This window comes from Periplaneta americana, chromosome 11 (genome assembly GCF_040183065.1).
Source record: "Periplaneta americana isolate PAMFEO1 chromosome 11, P.americana_PAMFEO1_priV1, whole genome shotgun sequence".
NCBI lineage: Eukaryota > Metazoa > Arthropoda > Insecta > Blattodea > Blattidae > Periplaneta > Periplaneta americana.
The window spans coordinates 81,351,839-81,368,023 of NC_091127.1; the positions used below are offsets into that span (position 1 = coordinate 81,351,839).

Sequence of the window (16,185 nt, forward strand, 5' to 3'; positions counted from 1 at the left end):
ATCTTGACATGTTAGTGCAAAAATATATTGATCAGAGGGTGGTACATTTTAAAGTCTACTCTAGGTATCGTCTTCAACTATAATAACACTATGTAGTAACTGTGAATATAAAGTGTAAATTTTGTGGCTATCAATTTCTAAACGTGACAGTGTATTTTTTTTTTTTTTTTTAAGATTAAAATAGCCATAGCTCCTTAACTGTTTGAAAACTACCCATGATCATGCGAACTTTTTTACTCAAAATGATTTCAAGAACCATATTCTAAAATTACGACCTTTTCCCCATGAATTACTGTATAATGAAGAAGTAAAAGACAAGAAAATTACAACACTTGACAGAGACATTTTTTTTTTTTTTTTGTAAAGAATAAAGTAGAAAATTTAATTGCTTATTCATATTTTTATGAGAAGGTATTTGGATCTGTAAAGTTGAATTTGCACATTTATTATTAAGTAGTTTATCCTAGTGTATGTTGTAAGAGACATATTTATGTTGAAAGCAGAAAATGTAGATTTAATTATTAGAGTCCATTTATGTGTACGGGGTGGAAGTGAAATAACCGTGCAGATTTTCAGAGCGAATAGCTCATATTGTATGTAACGAAAAAGTGTAATACCATATTGGTGGAAAGTTCATAGTTTCCTCAGAAAAAAAAAATGTTCTTTTCCAAATGTTTCACACCCTCATTCAGTAACTATTGTGAGTAGGATCGTGATTTTTGTCCATATTGATAGAAAATGTAGTAAAGAATCTTTTATTCCTCTGGCGTATTGCCATAGCCTGGGCGGTTTTCCTGTAAATTTAATTTAAGCCACTGAACGATGCAAAGAGATTGCAACATTACTAGGGAGGGAGAGGTTCACCTATGTAGTGCAGTCTTGTCAAGGTCATTCGCCACTACAAAAGGGTTGTGGCTAGTGTGGCAATTGTAGCGGGTGTTTCCTATAAAAATAATCTACTACAAACTACAACCTCAGGATACTTGAAATATTACAACATTCTTACGTTAAATGATAAATTTATGGTCCTGTACGTAAGTCCATAACTCTATGTACAATATGTCCATATTAAAATAGATTCATATAAGCTGTTTATTCCGAAACTGTGATCTTAAAAATGCTTATTGAAAAATATATAATTATTTAATTACATAATATATTATTTTCCCCCTCACATAGTGCATAATACATTCTAAACTATTGTTATTTTTAATATTCTGAAGTATGGAAAACAGGTTCATAAAAATTCGATTTTTGAAATCACTGAAATTTAATTATCTCACACTTGAAATATTGCACAGAAAATGTCTACTTCGTTTGTAAGTATTGTAAGGCACGTAATTGTACTTAAAAAATCTTTCGGTATTCACAAGTCAGCAAGGTTGTACTTTTTTGCTTCCACTAGAAAATGGTATTATAAGGTTACAATATTGATACACCTTAAAAAAAATAAACTCAATAGTGAAACAAAAACAAAAAAAATACAATCTATGCTTTTAGTATTTTACTATGACGAGAGACTAGCAACTTACCTTTGAGCACTTGAACTCTGCTAAGCTGTCAATCATAATGGCCACTTTAGAAAAGATGAACCACGACTATGACAAATGCCATCCATGGCTCACTTTGGCATTTCTGACCTAGGAAGACAGACCTGAGTTCTTTGATCTCTTACATCTGTATTAATTTTCTAATTAACCATGTATTTAATCACAAAACATAGTATAGGTTTTCTATTAATTTAAGTGTACCCTATCGTCCCTTTCAATCTGCAGGGTTATTTCACTTCCACCATATATATATATATACACACATACGCGAAATGTGTTTGAAAGATGCACAAAGAACTATATGGAAGTTCTATCTATCTATCTATCTATCTATCTATCGCAAATTTTATTGGAGAAAAATCTTCATTTATGCAATAAAAATGAAAAATGTGATGATTCTTTTAAAATCTATACTAATAATAAATCTGTAGCCGAAATTTTTCTGGTAATTTTCGATTTTCCAAAAATAATTGGTCCTAACATATATAATTAACCACCCTGAAACCGAAAATAGCTTTTTTGAAATTTCTGTCTGTCTGTCTGGATGTTTGTTACCTTTTCACGTGATAATGGCTGAACGGATTTCGATGAAAATTGGAACATAAATTAGGTTCGTTGTAACTTAAATTTTAGGCTATATGGCATTCAAAATACTTTATTTAAAAGGGGAGTTATAAGGAGGCCTGAATTCAGTAAACCGAAATATCTCGCTTATTATTGATATTTGTGAAAAATGTTACATAACAAAAGTTTCTTTAAATATGATTTCCGATAAGTTTTATTCCAGGCAAAATTTTGATAGGACTGATATTTAAGGATATACAAAAGTTTTAAAATAACAATACAATACATTTCCACCGCCACCTCAGATTATAGTGTCGTTGTTCCGTAACTTCTATGTGCAAAATATTAAATTTTTTAGTAGGAAGAAAAACAAATTTATTCATTCTTTGGCAGTAGTGCATAGGAGATCGTTAATTCTTAACATTTTCGAAAGAAATAAATATAATTAAGTTATATATAGTAGATTGTATTATTTGTTGCATCACTAAGTTATTTAATAAAGCAAAAATCTGAAAATCAATATGTGACATAGGAGTTATTGCAGGAACGACGACGATGGCTACAATGATATCAAAACAAATGACTCCGTCTATTTAAGGCGGCCTTGACGTTTATCAATATTAATAGAGAGAGAATATTTTGTTTGTTTGTATGAAGTAATCTCAGAAACTAATTAACCTTCACTATTTGAAATTTGTAGTTTCTCTAGATGGATGTAATGCTACAAATGAGGACTGAGGTAAGATGAAAAGAAATCTGTACGCACAGAAAACTTGATATTCTGCGAAATATTGTATAACCTGATTATTGCAACTTTATTTGGTCCACATAAAATACTCTAATTTTATACACTCATTTTACCATAGAGATCACTGGAGCTGAGGTATTTTAAAAGGCGTCATGAAATGGCGTTCCTGTGCTCATAATTTACCCATATTCGTTTCCTGTGCTTCTTAAAATAATATTTATGTAGGGTATCTCATTTTTTTATTTGCATAAACAATGATATATATAACCGAGCGAGTTGGCTCAGGCGGTAGCATTTGAGACACGCATTCGGGGGTCCCGGGTTCAAACCCCGTGGCCGACCAATCTGACTGAGGTTTTTCATGATTTCCCTTAGTCATAAAGGCAAATGCCGGATTGGAAAGATACATGCCATTATTCATCACCGCCTCAATTACCAATACCAAAAACACTAATCAAAGTCTATAATCAGTTACATGAACACAAGCCGTCTACAACACGCAATAGAAACAGCCTACTGATATACCCACACATTCTAAACATGCAACATGACCACAGATGTTAAGGCGTGAATAAAATAAACTTAACAAATGAAAAAAGATGCACAGTAAGGTTAACATAAAAATGATCTTCGTACACAATCAGCTCTATTAATTTGGAATGATTTATTAAAGGATGCATTCAAGACTAATTTAGAAAAATGTTAAACGAATTATATTTGCACCAAATGAGTGGTCTCTGGACCAAAATGATAGCATTTTAATTATTTAAATACAATTTAAATTAAGTAGCATATTAAACGATTTATTCTTCTATCAAACACGAATGTTCCCTGGACCCAATGTTCTATTTTAATTATGTAATTACTTTATATTTATTTCTAATAAGTGCAGCGGAGTGCACTGGTACAGCTAGTAATAAAAATAAATACATTGTGTTAGATTTAATTTGTTATCTACAAAAAATACTTACTTATGGCTTTTAAGGAACCTGGAGATTCATTGGTTCATTGCCACCCTCACATAAACCCACCATCGGTCCCTTATCCTTAGAAAGAGTAATCCCGTTTCTATCATCATATCCCACCTCCCTCAAATCCATTTTAATATTATCTTCCTATCTACGTCTCAGCCTCTCGAGGTCTTTTTCCCTCCGGCCTTCCAACTATGCATTTCTGGATTCACCCATATGTGCTACATTCCTTGCTCATCTCAAAGATCTGAATTTAATGTTTCTAATTACGTCAGATGAAGAATACAATGCGTGCAGTTATGCGTTGTGTAATTTTCTTCATTCTCCTGTAACTTCATCCCCAAGTATTTTACTAAGCATCTTATTCTCACACACCTTCACCTTTGTACCTCTCTCGAAGTGAGAGTCCAAGTTTCACAACCATACAGAACAACCGGTAATATAACTGTTTATAAAGTCTATCTTTCAGCTTTTTTGAGAGCAGACTGGATGACAAAATGTTCTCAACTGAATAATAATAATCATTTCATATATTTATTCTGTGTTTAACATCCTCCCGAGTATAATTTATATTTGTTACTGTTGCTCCAAGATGTTTGAATTTTTCCATCTCTTCAAAGGATAAATTTTCAATTTTTATATTTCCATTTCGTACAGTATTCTGGTCACGAAACATAATCATATACTTTGTCTTTTCGGGATTTAATTCCAAATCTATCTCTTTACTTATTTCAAGTAAAATTCCCATCTTTTCCCTAATAGTTTTTGTATTTTCTGCTAACATATTCACGTCATCCACATAGACAAGTTGGTGATGTAACCCGTTCAATTTCAAACCCTGTTATCCTGAACTTTTCTAATGGCATATTCTAGAGTGAAGTTAAAAAATAAAGGTGATAGTGCATCTGCTTTAGCCTGCAGTGAATTGGAAAAAAATAGGGAGACAAATTATTTGGGAATTCTGTTCTCTTTAGTGTCCTACAGGACCATTGGAGATTGAGTTTTTATATAAAATGAATTAAATATGAATTTTTATATAAAACTGAGATAAGCAACAATAAGGCTGATTCACAAACAATTTAAGAAATTATTATGAAGAGCTTTATTTCGCCATGGATGTCCGTGTATAAGATTATTCCTATTTAATGAGTGTAGAAAAAATGATGACAATGTTATTGTCACGTTTTTAACCATAAATGCTATATTTTATTTATTTTTTCACGAAAAATTAGAAAAATGTTCTCCAAAGTAACCTGGTTCTGGTCATATCATGTATGTGTTCGTGCATATGGAATGGGACCTCTTGACGGTTTCTAGTTTCAGATATGATCTTAAAAAAAATCAATGAGAGGATTCAAACTCGTGAATTTTTTTATGCCTTTGGTATGATCACGTCCTAAGCAATAAACTGTATAAAAATTAAAATTCTGCATCAAATGGATCACACTCAAATCACTGTCTATTTGAATGTACGTAGAAGCTGCCAAGTGGTCTCTTTTCGTATGCATGCACACATATACAGAATTAATGTTTGTCAGTGTATTGGCATCTTCACTAGATTATTGTATTTGTAATTATACTATTGTTCTTGAACATGAGCATAATTGTGATACTTTGTTTTATTTTTTTAGTTGGTGGTTCCAGTATTGTACTTGGCATCACTTGCTCAGAAATCCTCTTTTGGTGATCTTGCAGACTATGTTTTTACTTTCGTAAGAGATCGATATTTTATTGGAGAAACGATTGAGGTTAACATCAATGATGATACATGGTATGTCTATTTTATGAGTATGATACAATATATATTTTCTTAACAAGTGTACATTTGTTTAATGCTTGTCATACTTGTTTTGTAGGTGTGACGGTTGTATTCTGCAAGTTACCTCCCCTACAGAAAGGGAAATTAATAAGTACCTGTCAGGAAATAGGTGCGTTCTTCTAATTAATTGAGATAAACATAATTGTTAAAGGAGCTTACTGTCTCGAAATAATCATTTAAAAATTTAATGTGGTAATTAAGACATTTCTTTCTTTCAAATATACACTAAGTGGGATATAATTCTGAAGTCGCCAAATATTTTATAAATCTTTTGTTATGTTTTTTATACTGTTTTTTATTTTATGTAGCCTATATTTTGTGTCCAGTGACTCTGAGACATCATTTCCACCTGCTACACTGTATAGTTACAAAGTGAGAAAACTGGACAAGTCTGAAGAGGGTCTAGTGGTAACAGCCAAGGCTAGTCATATTAGAAGAACTAAAGGTGTTTACACTAGGGAGAAGAATCGCTTAATATTGAAGCAGTTCACAGAACAGAAACACAAAGTTTGGGTTGTCAAGGTTAGTTTGATGTTTGTAAGTACAGTCATATTACAAATTAATGAAGCATTCTAATGGGTCCTATTTGTTTTGCATTCTACTGTTACCAGTTAGGACTTGAATGAGCAGTAGAATCTCTTTGCTTTTCATTTTCCATAAAGGTAATCAGTTGTCATGTTATGCTGTAATAACCTTAATCGTGAAATGTATTGTAATTTATAAATTGGTATTTCGTAGTAATATCTCTTGAATTTCAGTGAGATTTATTAAATGTACATATGCAACTAAAGTCACTTAGATCTTGTTTTGAGTTTTTTCGTGAATAATTTTAAATTAATATATTTTTCAAATGCAAAAAGACTTTTTGTTCTCTTGATGAATGGGTGTATAGTCATTTAATATCTCTTCTCATTTATTTTCAATTTCCATAGCAACATATGTTACGTCTCCTGATAATACTACTTTTTGCTTGGTTCACAGGATAAAATTTCTCAAAAGTACAAGATTCCAGAAATAAAATTTGGCCACATATTTTGTGATAATCTTCCAGGTTTGGAAATAACCAAGAAGGTTGCGAAAATGACAGTTACTTCACAGAAAACCGAGGTGATAAGTCCAAACAATTTAGTTAAGAAGGAGAAACGACAAGAAACAATTCAGAAATATTTTAAATCTCCTGCAAAAACAGAAGTTGCCCGTAAAAGAAGTTTATCTCCAGATAAACATAAAGTATCTGGTAAGGATACATCGTCACCAGGAAAAAAAGAGAAATCTGTGAGGAAGCAACCTGATGTACAGGCAGGAAAACAGGATACCAAAAAAGGAACATCAATTAATAAAAAAGATATACCTAAAAAAAGTGTAGGAATTGTGAAACAAGAAAATTCTGGTAAAAAATTATCAGCACCTCAACAAAAGCAAGAAAAATCACCAAAGAAGAAATTAACAGCAGGAACAGCTGCAAATTCTCAGAAATCCCCTACAAAAACTCCCAAGAAGTGTAATACAGATTCTGTTGTGAAAACACCACAGAAACAGCAGCAATTAGCCAAGAAAGTGAAAGAGAAATACAAGGATGCAGGCAATCAAAAGAAAAAGGACGCAACTAAAAATCTCTTGGAAAAACATAAAATGAATAAAACCTCTTTGACACAGGGAATTAATGATAGGTAAATTTTAATTCAGTTACTGAGATTTTTTTTCTATGCTGTATGTTTTTCTTTTTATTGCTATTAACACTTAAGGTACAGTCACACATCGCTACTTTTGCAGCGCAATTTTTGTACTGCAGCTGCAAAAGTTGCATGTCGTGTTCACACGTAAGCCAAAAGTAGCGCACTGCACGCTACTTTTCGTGCTGCGCAACCCGAGTGCTGGAAAAGTTGCAACTGGAGGTTGCGAGTCTGTTCACACACAAGGCGCTACTTTTGCAGCCACAGTCATGCTGCAGGTTTCCATCTCCGTGTTGACTTCTCAATGTACATTTTGTGGTTATGTTCGCATTATTAAGAAACTCATGAGAAAGCTTCCTTATCTATTATTTGCTTTTCTGTCGTATCTAGTATTCAGAAATTGACATTTTTACTATAAAGCTTTTAAAAACGCCTATATACTTAAATGATAACCAACAGTATATTCACGTAATCAATGTTGGCAACCCTCCCGTTTGGAACTACGCTACGGAAAATTAAAAAAATGAATTATATCGTCAGAAATTATGCTCAGACTGTGTTGTGTATTTAATAACTGTTACAAATAATTTATTTTCATCACATTTAACATTAAAATATATCCAAACAATAAAAGTATCATTGGCACATTTGGATGGTAACACTGGTTGCAACCACAGCAAAAGTTTCAATAGAACCGATATCAAAAATGCTGCGGCTGCAACCCTGAGAACCCTGTTCACACGTCGCTACTTTTAAACTGCGCGCAGCATGGAAAAGTAGCAGGCAGCAGGATCGGCAGGGGTTGCACCGTTGTTCACACGTCGCAGTACAAGAGTTGCACAGTTTTTTGTACTGCAGCGCTGCAAAAGTAGTGACGTGTGACCGTACCTTTAATTAGACTTCAGAAAAGATCTCTTGGAAAAACATAAAATGAATAAGACATTTTTGAAACAGGTAATTCAGTTACTGAGAATTTTTTCTATGCTGTATGTTTTTCTTTTTATTGCTATTAACACTTAATTAGACTTCTGAAAAGATTTGTCTTTTTGATTTGTGTTTATTTTTTAATTTTTAGAAGTTCAAATAGCTCATTATAAATAATTACAATAGCAGTATCATAAACTTGATGATTATTTTAGTAACATTATCTGGATGTCATTTGCTAGAGAAACAAAATTTTATTTTCTCCCATGTATTATAACAAATGATTACTTTTCTTCTTCCCTTTCCCAATCTTTTGTAAGGGTATTTTTTATGCCAACTTTCATTTTTTCCCCAAGTACACTATTTCTGAGACATTGATTGATATAATATGTCTTATAAATATCCATTTATATATTTATAGATTAACAGTGGAAGAGAGGAGAAAGAAGCTAAAGGAAGAAAGGAAAGAAAGAGCACAAGAAGAAAGACGTAAAAAGGTAGAAGAAAAATTGAAAGAAAAAGCAAAGTTGAAAGAAGAAAAACTGCGTTTAGCTGAATTCTTGAAACAATGGAATCGCCAACGTGAAGATTTGGAATGTGAAGATCTGAAGGTGTGTTAAAATGTTGAACCATAAGTGTAGAATTAAAGTTTGGGAAAAATTGTTAAGAATTTTAAATGAATAATTAGTATATGCTATGATGGAGATTTATTTTTTCTTTCAGGCCTTTTATATAACTCGTGATATTAGCTTATTTTATTACATATTTCCTATTTGTCAAATTATAAGTTTTCTTTTGTACAGAATTTTTTAAAATACACATGCACTGTAAAACTTTGTTATAACTTCATCCAAGGGATCTGAAGGTGACTTCCAATAAACCTGTATCGTCATAATCGAGATGTACAGGTATTCTGCTGTTAACCTACCAAGGTGAGGAATGAAACAGTTACGACAGCCACCATGGCGGTCCAGTGGCTAGAGTGCTGGACTCATAATCCTGTGGACCCGGGTTCGATCCTCAGTGTACTCCTAATATATGACTTGTGTTGGGCAAGCCTGTGGTCCAGGAAACACAACGGTTTTCTTTGGGAGTTCCGGTTCCCCTATGGTCTCCCAACAAATCTCCGTCATCTCAACTCATTGCTGGTGTAAAGAAGGGCAGTCTATTATGGCACACACTGGACAACAACTCCTTCAGCATATTGGTTTATACGACTGGCTTCATATGTGTGAATGATGGAAGAGTCAAGAACCTCCCATTAGAAAAAAATTGCCCTACTATTTAGAGTATTTTATTTATATCGATGTTATACTACATTCTAAATTTAAGTTGGGACCATAAAATTGACCAGACCAAATTTACAACACGCAACAGCTTTCTTTCATTTTCTATCTCTTATTACTTCCACTTTTTCTTCGATACTAAACACTTTCCATTTTTTAGTCATGTTCTCTGTACAAATCTGCTGTAGCCTACTGCTGTAATTGAACTATACAGTAAGTACATCAGTGTGTACTGTAAAAGGTGAGACTAGGAAACTTAATGGATATGCAGATACTATTTCTCAAGGGCAAGTGTGTGCTGAAATCTTAAAAGTCGAGTTCTTGAAAAATTGCATTGAAAATAAGAATGACAGTGACATTATATACAAGATAGATGTACTTATGTAAGTCTTATCAAAGAAGGCTCTAGCGCATGTGCTTTATGAGGAATTAATTGAATTATAGATGGTGTCATATAAACCAATTTCGTTATAACAGAATTCAATTACAATTTACCAAATACGACTGTCAAAAAATTATAACATTATACATGTAGAGTCTTAGACAAAAAAATGACTGGTTGCCATACGCTAAGTCCCCTTCGGAAGACTTCAATTGATTCCGTGGGAGCTTAGGTTTACACATGAAGGCATTTCTTATGCACGACTCTGCTCTGTTTCTTCTTCGTTTTGTTTGGTTTTTGCTTTTTCTGTCTGTTTATAGGTCAAGTGTTCATGAATAGAGAGAGAATTTCATACACTATAAAATCCCAAAATATGCATGCATTCATGCACTGTTAAACTATGGAATGTGCACAATCAAGCAAAAAAAATACATTAAAATATGCACTTTCATTTTTGTTCCAAATTTATTTCACTTCACTTTTTTGCACAGTTAACAACTAACAATAATTTCTAAATTGGTTTCTGTGAGGTTCCTGCACTTGTCAGTCAATATGTTTTTGTAGGCAGAGAGTGACCTCTCTACATCACAAGAAGTTATGAGTGCAAACTTGATTGAACATTTTTCTGTTATTTAGTTTTTTTCTTTCCCTTCTTCAATTCTGATTTCTGAATCTAAAATAAGGGACATAAAAATCGAGAAACTGATGTGTCAAAACCATTAAAACATGCATTCAAACTGAAAATAATGTGTATTATATGCATGATTAAGCTAAAAGTTGCTTAAATATGCATTAACTTATGCATGTTTTTATCACCAAAAAAAGGCACCAGAAATTAATGGAATGGATAAGTACTAAGTTTGAGCTATGTCCTATGTTTCTATAAAAACATGCGTTTGCATGGAATTCTCGTCTCTAGTTATGAATAATCTATAACGAAGATATATTCATGGAGTAAATTAAGTGCAAAATAAACATCTTTTCCCTAGTCATGTGAATAAGGTGCTGCCTGAAATGGACTTTGACAAGTTCACGCTAAAGGAGATCGATCATTTTTTGTGTCTAAGGCTGTACATCTAATTTACATCACTAAAATATAGATTTCCATGTTCTGGTGAAATATTGATTATTTTATGTGTTAAAACTAATTTTTTCTCATTTGCAGGCATTGCCAGTACCTACGAAGGTTGACTGTGCCATTCCAAATGAATACTTTGGAGATTTCATAATGGTATTGGAGTTCTTGCACTCATTTGGTGATATTTTATCTGCCAGAGCTTTCTTTCCTGGTGGTGTGACTTTTGAAATAGTAGAAAGAGCACTGTCTATTAGTGAAGTGGCTGGTAAGTTTTGAATAATTGAACACAAACTTGTGATTATTAGACTTCTGCAATTAATGCACCACAAGAACAGAGAAAGTTTCAAATTCAAGCTGCCTGATTTTTTCAGTCATAATTTAACTAAATGCCGTTTGCCACATGGTCATAAAATGTTATCTCAAGGTCTCACAATGAAAAAACCGATTTCTAACAGCTCTGAAACATCTGTTTTTGAACTGTCTTATACCCCCTACTCACACAGGGCAGCCAATAGTAGAAACTGAATTCATTGCTTTTCTTTCTGGCACCACAAGGCAAGTGAAGATAGCATAGCTACATAGATCCTTAGTACATTTGTCTTCGTATTGTAAACACTTATCAGTAATGAACACAACATTTCTGCCTGCCTCTCTGTGCCCTGGGTGAGAAGAGGGGGAATGCTGCTAGCTACAATGCTCTACTTTGGCCCTGTGTCGTCCACGTGCTTCACTACAGATGTCAGAAGTCTATTCTTTTACTGTGATGACAATATTAATGATGATGTGCGTAACCATGGGTTATGAAAACACGCTTAAAAAGTAACCATGGTTAAAAAGTAATTTCTCTGCACCATTCATAATCACCAGTTACTCAACATGATTAACTGACGCCTCATTTAACTAGGATAAAGATTGTGATGGTACATTGTTTCTACAAAGCAACTAACACAAGGATTCATACCGCTGCAAAAATGATAGTCATAACAGGTGATGTAGGTAGCTCGGATTTGAGAGTCTCAGATTAGCAAGGTTCTGCTGTATTAGGGCTGTTACTGGGCAGAAACCTAAACACGTTTCAACATCACATTGCTTACAAGTAACACCATGTATGAGCTCAACCAGAAAGCACTAAGATAGACTAGAAAGTTAACAATGAGTTAAAAACACTTTAATGCAAACATGTGATTTTAAACATTGGTGGAAAGTGTTGTTTGATTTATGTTACATACTAATCTTGTTTAGACCATTTTTGGTGTAGTGATTAATTTGCCTGATAGTCCAACAGATCCTGGGTTCGATTCCCGTCAGTCCCCAAGAAAATATTGAAAAGTATAGGATGGAACAGAGTCTACACAGCCATGTGATAGGAAAAATTGTGAAACCGTGGTAGATGGGTAATTCTGGTTAAAAAAAAACAATAACACATGTGCGAATTTGCAGCACTGGCCATGCAACCCTTTCCCATCTGGTACTTACAGACTGATTATTTAGTCCTGACAGCTCAGCGACGCGAAAGAGGGGAAGTAATAGGAGTAGTGGGGAGAGCTCCGGAGTAGAGATAAGGGCAAGCGGTCAGTAAAGAAATGCAGTGCAGCTTTAACGGTACTGGAAACACACCACTCTACCGCATGCGTTACATCCGATCGTTCTGAAGGCAAGAGACTGACTAACCTGAACACCCCTTAGTGTAACTTAATGAACTAGCCTGACCCAGGTGCACATTGTCGGCGACTGTCAGGACTAAATAATCGTACTGTACTCTATTCACTACTAGATGGCATGTGCTCAGGAATTTCTGGCCTCTCTTGCTATTGTAGTGCCATGTATCAATTTTGTTTGTGTTCTGCAAATCTGAAAGTGTTGATGTATGGTATGCTTAGTATGTATTAGAGAAATAGGTGGCTATATTGTAAGTTTTATATTATTTTTATATTTGTTTTTTTTTTTTTTTTTTTTTTAATTTTAGGTCCACTTAGTGACATAATTCAGCTTCTACTGTCAGCACTGTTTAATATGCAAGAGGAAGAAGATGATGAAATATTGGAAACCGATAACCAAACAACAGGTAAAATCATCATGTAGGATGTATATATGGGTAATAAAATGTGAACCATGATAGTAGGCTGGTAGTTCATTTAGAGTTGTAATTTACCGTCAATTAAGAGGAAGGTCAGCTGCCTCTCTGCAAGCACCTGGATCCGATAAAGGGAAAATTGAAATGCAAGAAATTGGTTCACAAGAGAACAGCTCATCATTTGAACATGTATAGGCTCACCATATTTTTCTAGTACAAATCCAGAACACTTCCGTGACTGACTTCAAACCCATTGTTTAGGTCAGGGCTTGCCAAACTTTTAATAGCGAGGGCCACATTAACCATCCGAGAAAGAATCGCGGGCCAAGTCACGTAAGTTCAAATTAAGTCTAATAAACAGAGCTCATAAACAACATTAGTATGGAAACTTTGTGTTTTATTGAGCTAAAACCTACACTTTCAAACTGTTTTCTTTTTTCATTCAACTGGCAAGTTAGGTTTTTGGCAATATCTTCCACTCTACGAGCAACTGTATGTACAGAAAGACTAAATAAATTCTTAAATAAGTGTACTTTCTCAGGACAAATCTCCTTTGCTGCTATTATCATTCACGATTTAATACTGTAAGTTCACCATCACTAAAAGATTTTGCCCTTTTCGTCAATTCATATGTTGTTGCTTTATTGTCTGATTTCTGTTTCTTGAAAATATTCTGTTGAGATAGTAGTCCACTTTTCATTGCTTCAAATTTATCACCCCGTAAATTGTGAAAATTTGAAAAAAAGTTGATTTCATAATGCTTGCGGATATTATATTCTTTAAAGACAGCAAATCAGGCATAATTACTTTATTTCCAGTTTTAGTCGTACTATTCCATTGCTGTTTAACTCTTGATGTCCCAATGTCACCTACAGGTGACGCTCCCTAACAAGCTGACCAAAATTACCAATAAAAATATTTAAACAAATCGCCGTCGATATTGCCTTATTAGACATTTGGTAACTGAATTTCAACCATTTTTGGCGACTAGCTCTTAAATCTGCAGCAGTAGAGAAGAAAACATCAGTGTGGATGCAGAAGAATCTCAACTTTGTGCGCACTTCACATAATGGCTTGTGAAAATAGTACTAAGAGTTAAGTAGTTTTATTTTTGTTTCCATATATACATTACTAAACTATTGACATTTTATATGCAATTTTCAGAAACAAGTAAAAAAGGTGCATATAGTGTATATAGGGACTACAAAGTGACATGTCACCTCCAGGTGACATTGGTCAGATACATTAAATGTCCAATATCATTATATTAGTATAGTTATGTTACTTATTTTTCTTCTATAGTCTGACTGTGTATGAAATACTAGAGATGATGGCCGAAGATACAGTTGGAGCTTCGTCTGTTATTGATATTACCATATTTCCACCGGCTGATGGACCAGTTATCGATGAGGAAAGTGGTGACGAAACAACCAGTGACATCAACCATCTTCCAGGAAGAATACTCAGATCTACATTTGAAGTCAATGTTACTTCTGCCAATGACCTACTAATAGATAATGATGAAGGAAGTAACCCAAGACTATCAACAATTGACGAGATAACAATGTCCAATTCTTATATTGATGAAATAAACACTGAAGTTTCAACAGACAAAAACAAACGACCGAAATCAGATATGAATATACATGGAAGAAATAATTATCGTCTACGAAAGAACACAGTGTTATTCTAACATTTCTCGTGATGAAAGACAATCTATTTCTAGTATTAGACTTCAGCAGAGAAAAAAAATCTACTTCTAATATTTCTTTTCGTAATAAAGAGTGGTCTGACAACGAAGAAATCTTTACTTGTAAATCTGGAAGAGGCAACGTAGATGAAACATTTACAGATTATAATGAATCAAAACTTACTCCTGTCTAATGTTTCGAGCTCCTGTTCAGTGAAGAAATACTCGCTGTCATGTGTAAAATGTCACAATTGTATGCCCTCCAAAGGAATCGTTTTATTGAATTGGACAAAAATTATATAAAAAGTTTATATTGCCATTCTCTTACTGACGGGCTACATATTTCCCCAAAGCATAACAATGTTTTGCGAAACAAAATCAGATGTACACAATGAACTTGTATCCAATACCATGAGGAGAAGTAGGTTTACAGAAATCCACCAATATTTACATCTTTCGGACAATTTCAATCTTCCTCCTAATGATGAATTTGGTAAAGTCCGAAGATACTTGGAGATTCTAAATGGCAATTTTGGCCAACAGTTTGAAAAGGTATGGTGGAGTCACAAATCTATTCATGAAACAATGGGTCCCTATTATGGGAGACAGTGACAATCAACATATTCATATTCATGCGTTTTGGATATAAACTATGGTCAGCAGCTACACGTCTTGGCTACCTCGCTAAGCACATGAAAAAGCGCAATCGTGGTGCAATATGTTTCGATGTGACACAGGATGATGCTGTTATTCGATGGCATGATAATAATATTGTCACTCTTGCTTCAAACTGACACTATGTAACTCCAATTTTGAAAGCAGATCGAGTCAGTGCTATTGCAGGGAAACGAAGCTAAATTCAAGTGGATTGCCCTTCGGTTATTGAATAGTACATCAAATACATGGGAGGAGTAGACAGATTTGACGAAAATGTACATTCTTTGAAAGTGAGCTTTCATGGAACGTAATGGTGGTATCCAATTTTGCATTTGATCTCGATGCAGCCTGTCATAATGCGTGGTTAGTATCAAGAAGAGATGCAATACAAAAAGACTTCACATATTGTGAATTCCGGCGAAATATCGTGCAAGTATGTTGTGGTCTCTATGGGAAAGCTCCATACAGACATCCAGCCAGCGATTCAGTCCCATCCAGTAGTATTATTACTAGACATCGGATTTTTAGGCACTAAAAATTGCAGTTTTAGGCGCCTAAAATAAGCTCAAAATTTGTAAAATTAGGCTCTATTTTAATGAAAATAGGCATTTTAGGCACATCAAGGTATCATACTTATTTCTTTCACTGAAATTTTTAGTTATACACTAAAATACGCACAAAAAAGTATGTTTAAACATTAAAAAAGAATACTATATTATATTTATAAACAGAGCTGCACAAATTTAATATATTGAAACTAATGAAATAA

The 16,185-nt window shown here is 33.7% G+C and overlaps 1 protein-coding gene across 3 annotated transcripts in view; it reads left to right on the plus strand.

The window, feature by feature from the left end:
- Nucleotides 1-16,185, plus strand: part of LOC138709148 (bromodomain adjacent to zinc finger domain protein 1A-like) — a 111,564-nt gene that overhangs the window by 10,883 nt on the left and 84,496 nt on the right. For 2 of the 3 annotated variants that reach the window (XM_069839683.1, XM_069839685.1), the window contains exons 3-9: nt 5,465-5,604; nt 5,690-5,761; nt 5,961-6,174; nt 6,634-7,322; nt 8,671-8,860; nt 11,083-11,260; nt 12,962-13,060. In XM_069839683.1, coding sequence (XP_069695784.1) covers nt 5,465-5,604; nt 5,690-5,761; nt 5,961-6,174; nt 6,634-7,322; nt 8,671-8,860; nt 11,083-11,260; nt 12,962-13,060 — 1,582 coding nt within the window. The remainder of the gene's footprint in view (nt 1-5,464; nt 5,605-5,689; nt 5,762-5,960; nt 6,175-6,633; nt 7,323-8,670; nt 8,861-11,082; nt 11,261-12,961; nt 13,061-16,185) is intronic. The other variant, XM_069839684.1, reaches the window with a different exon arrangement.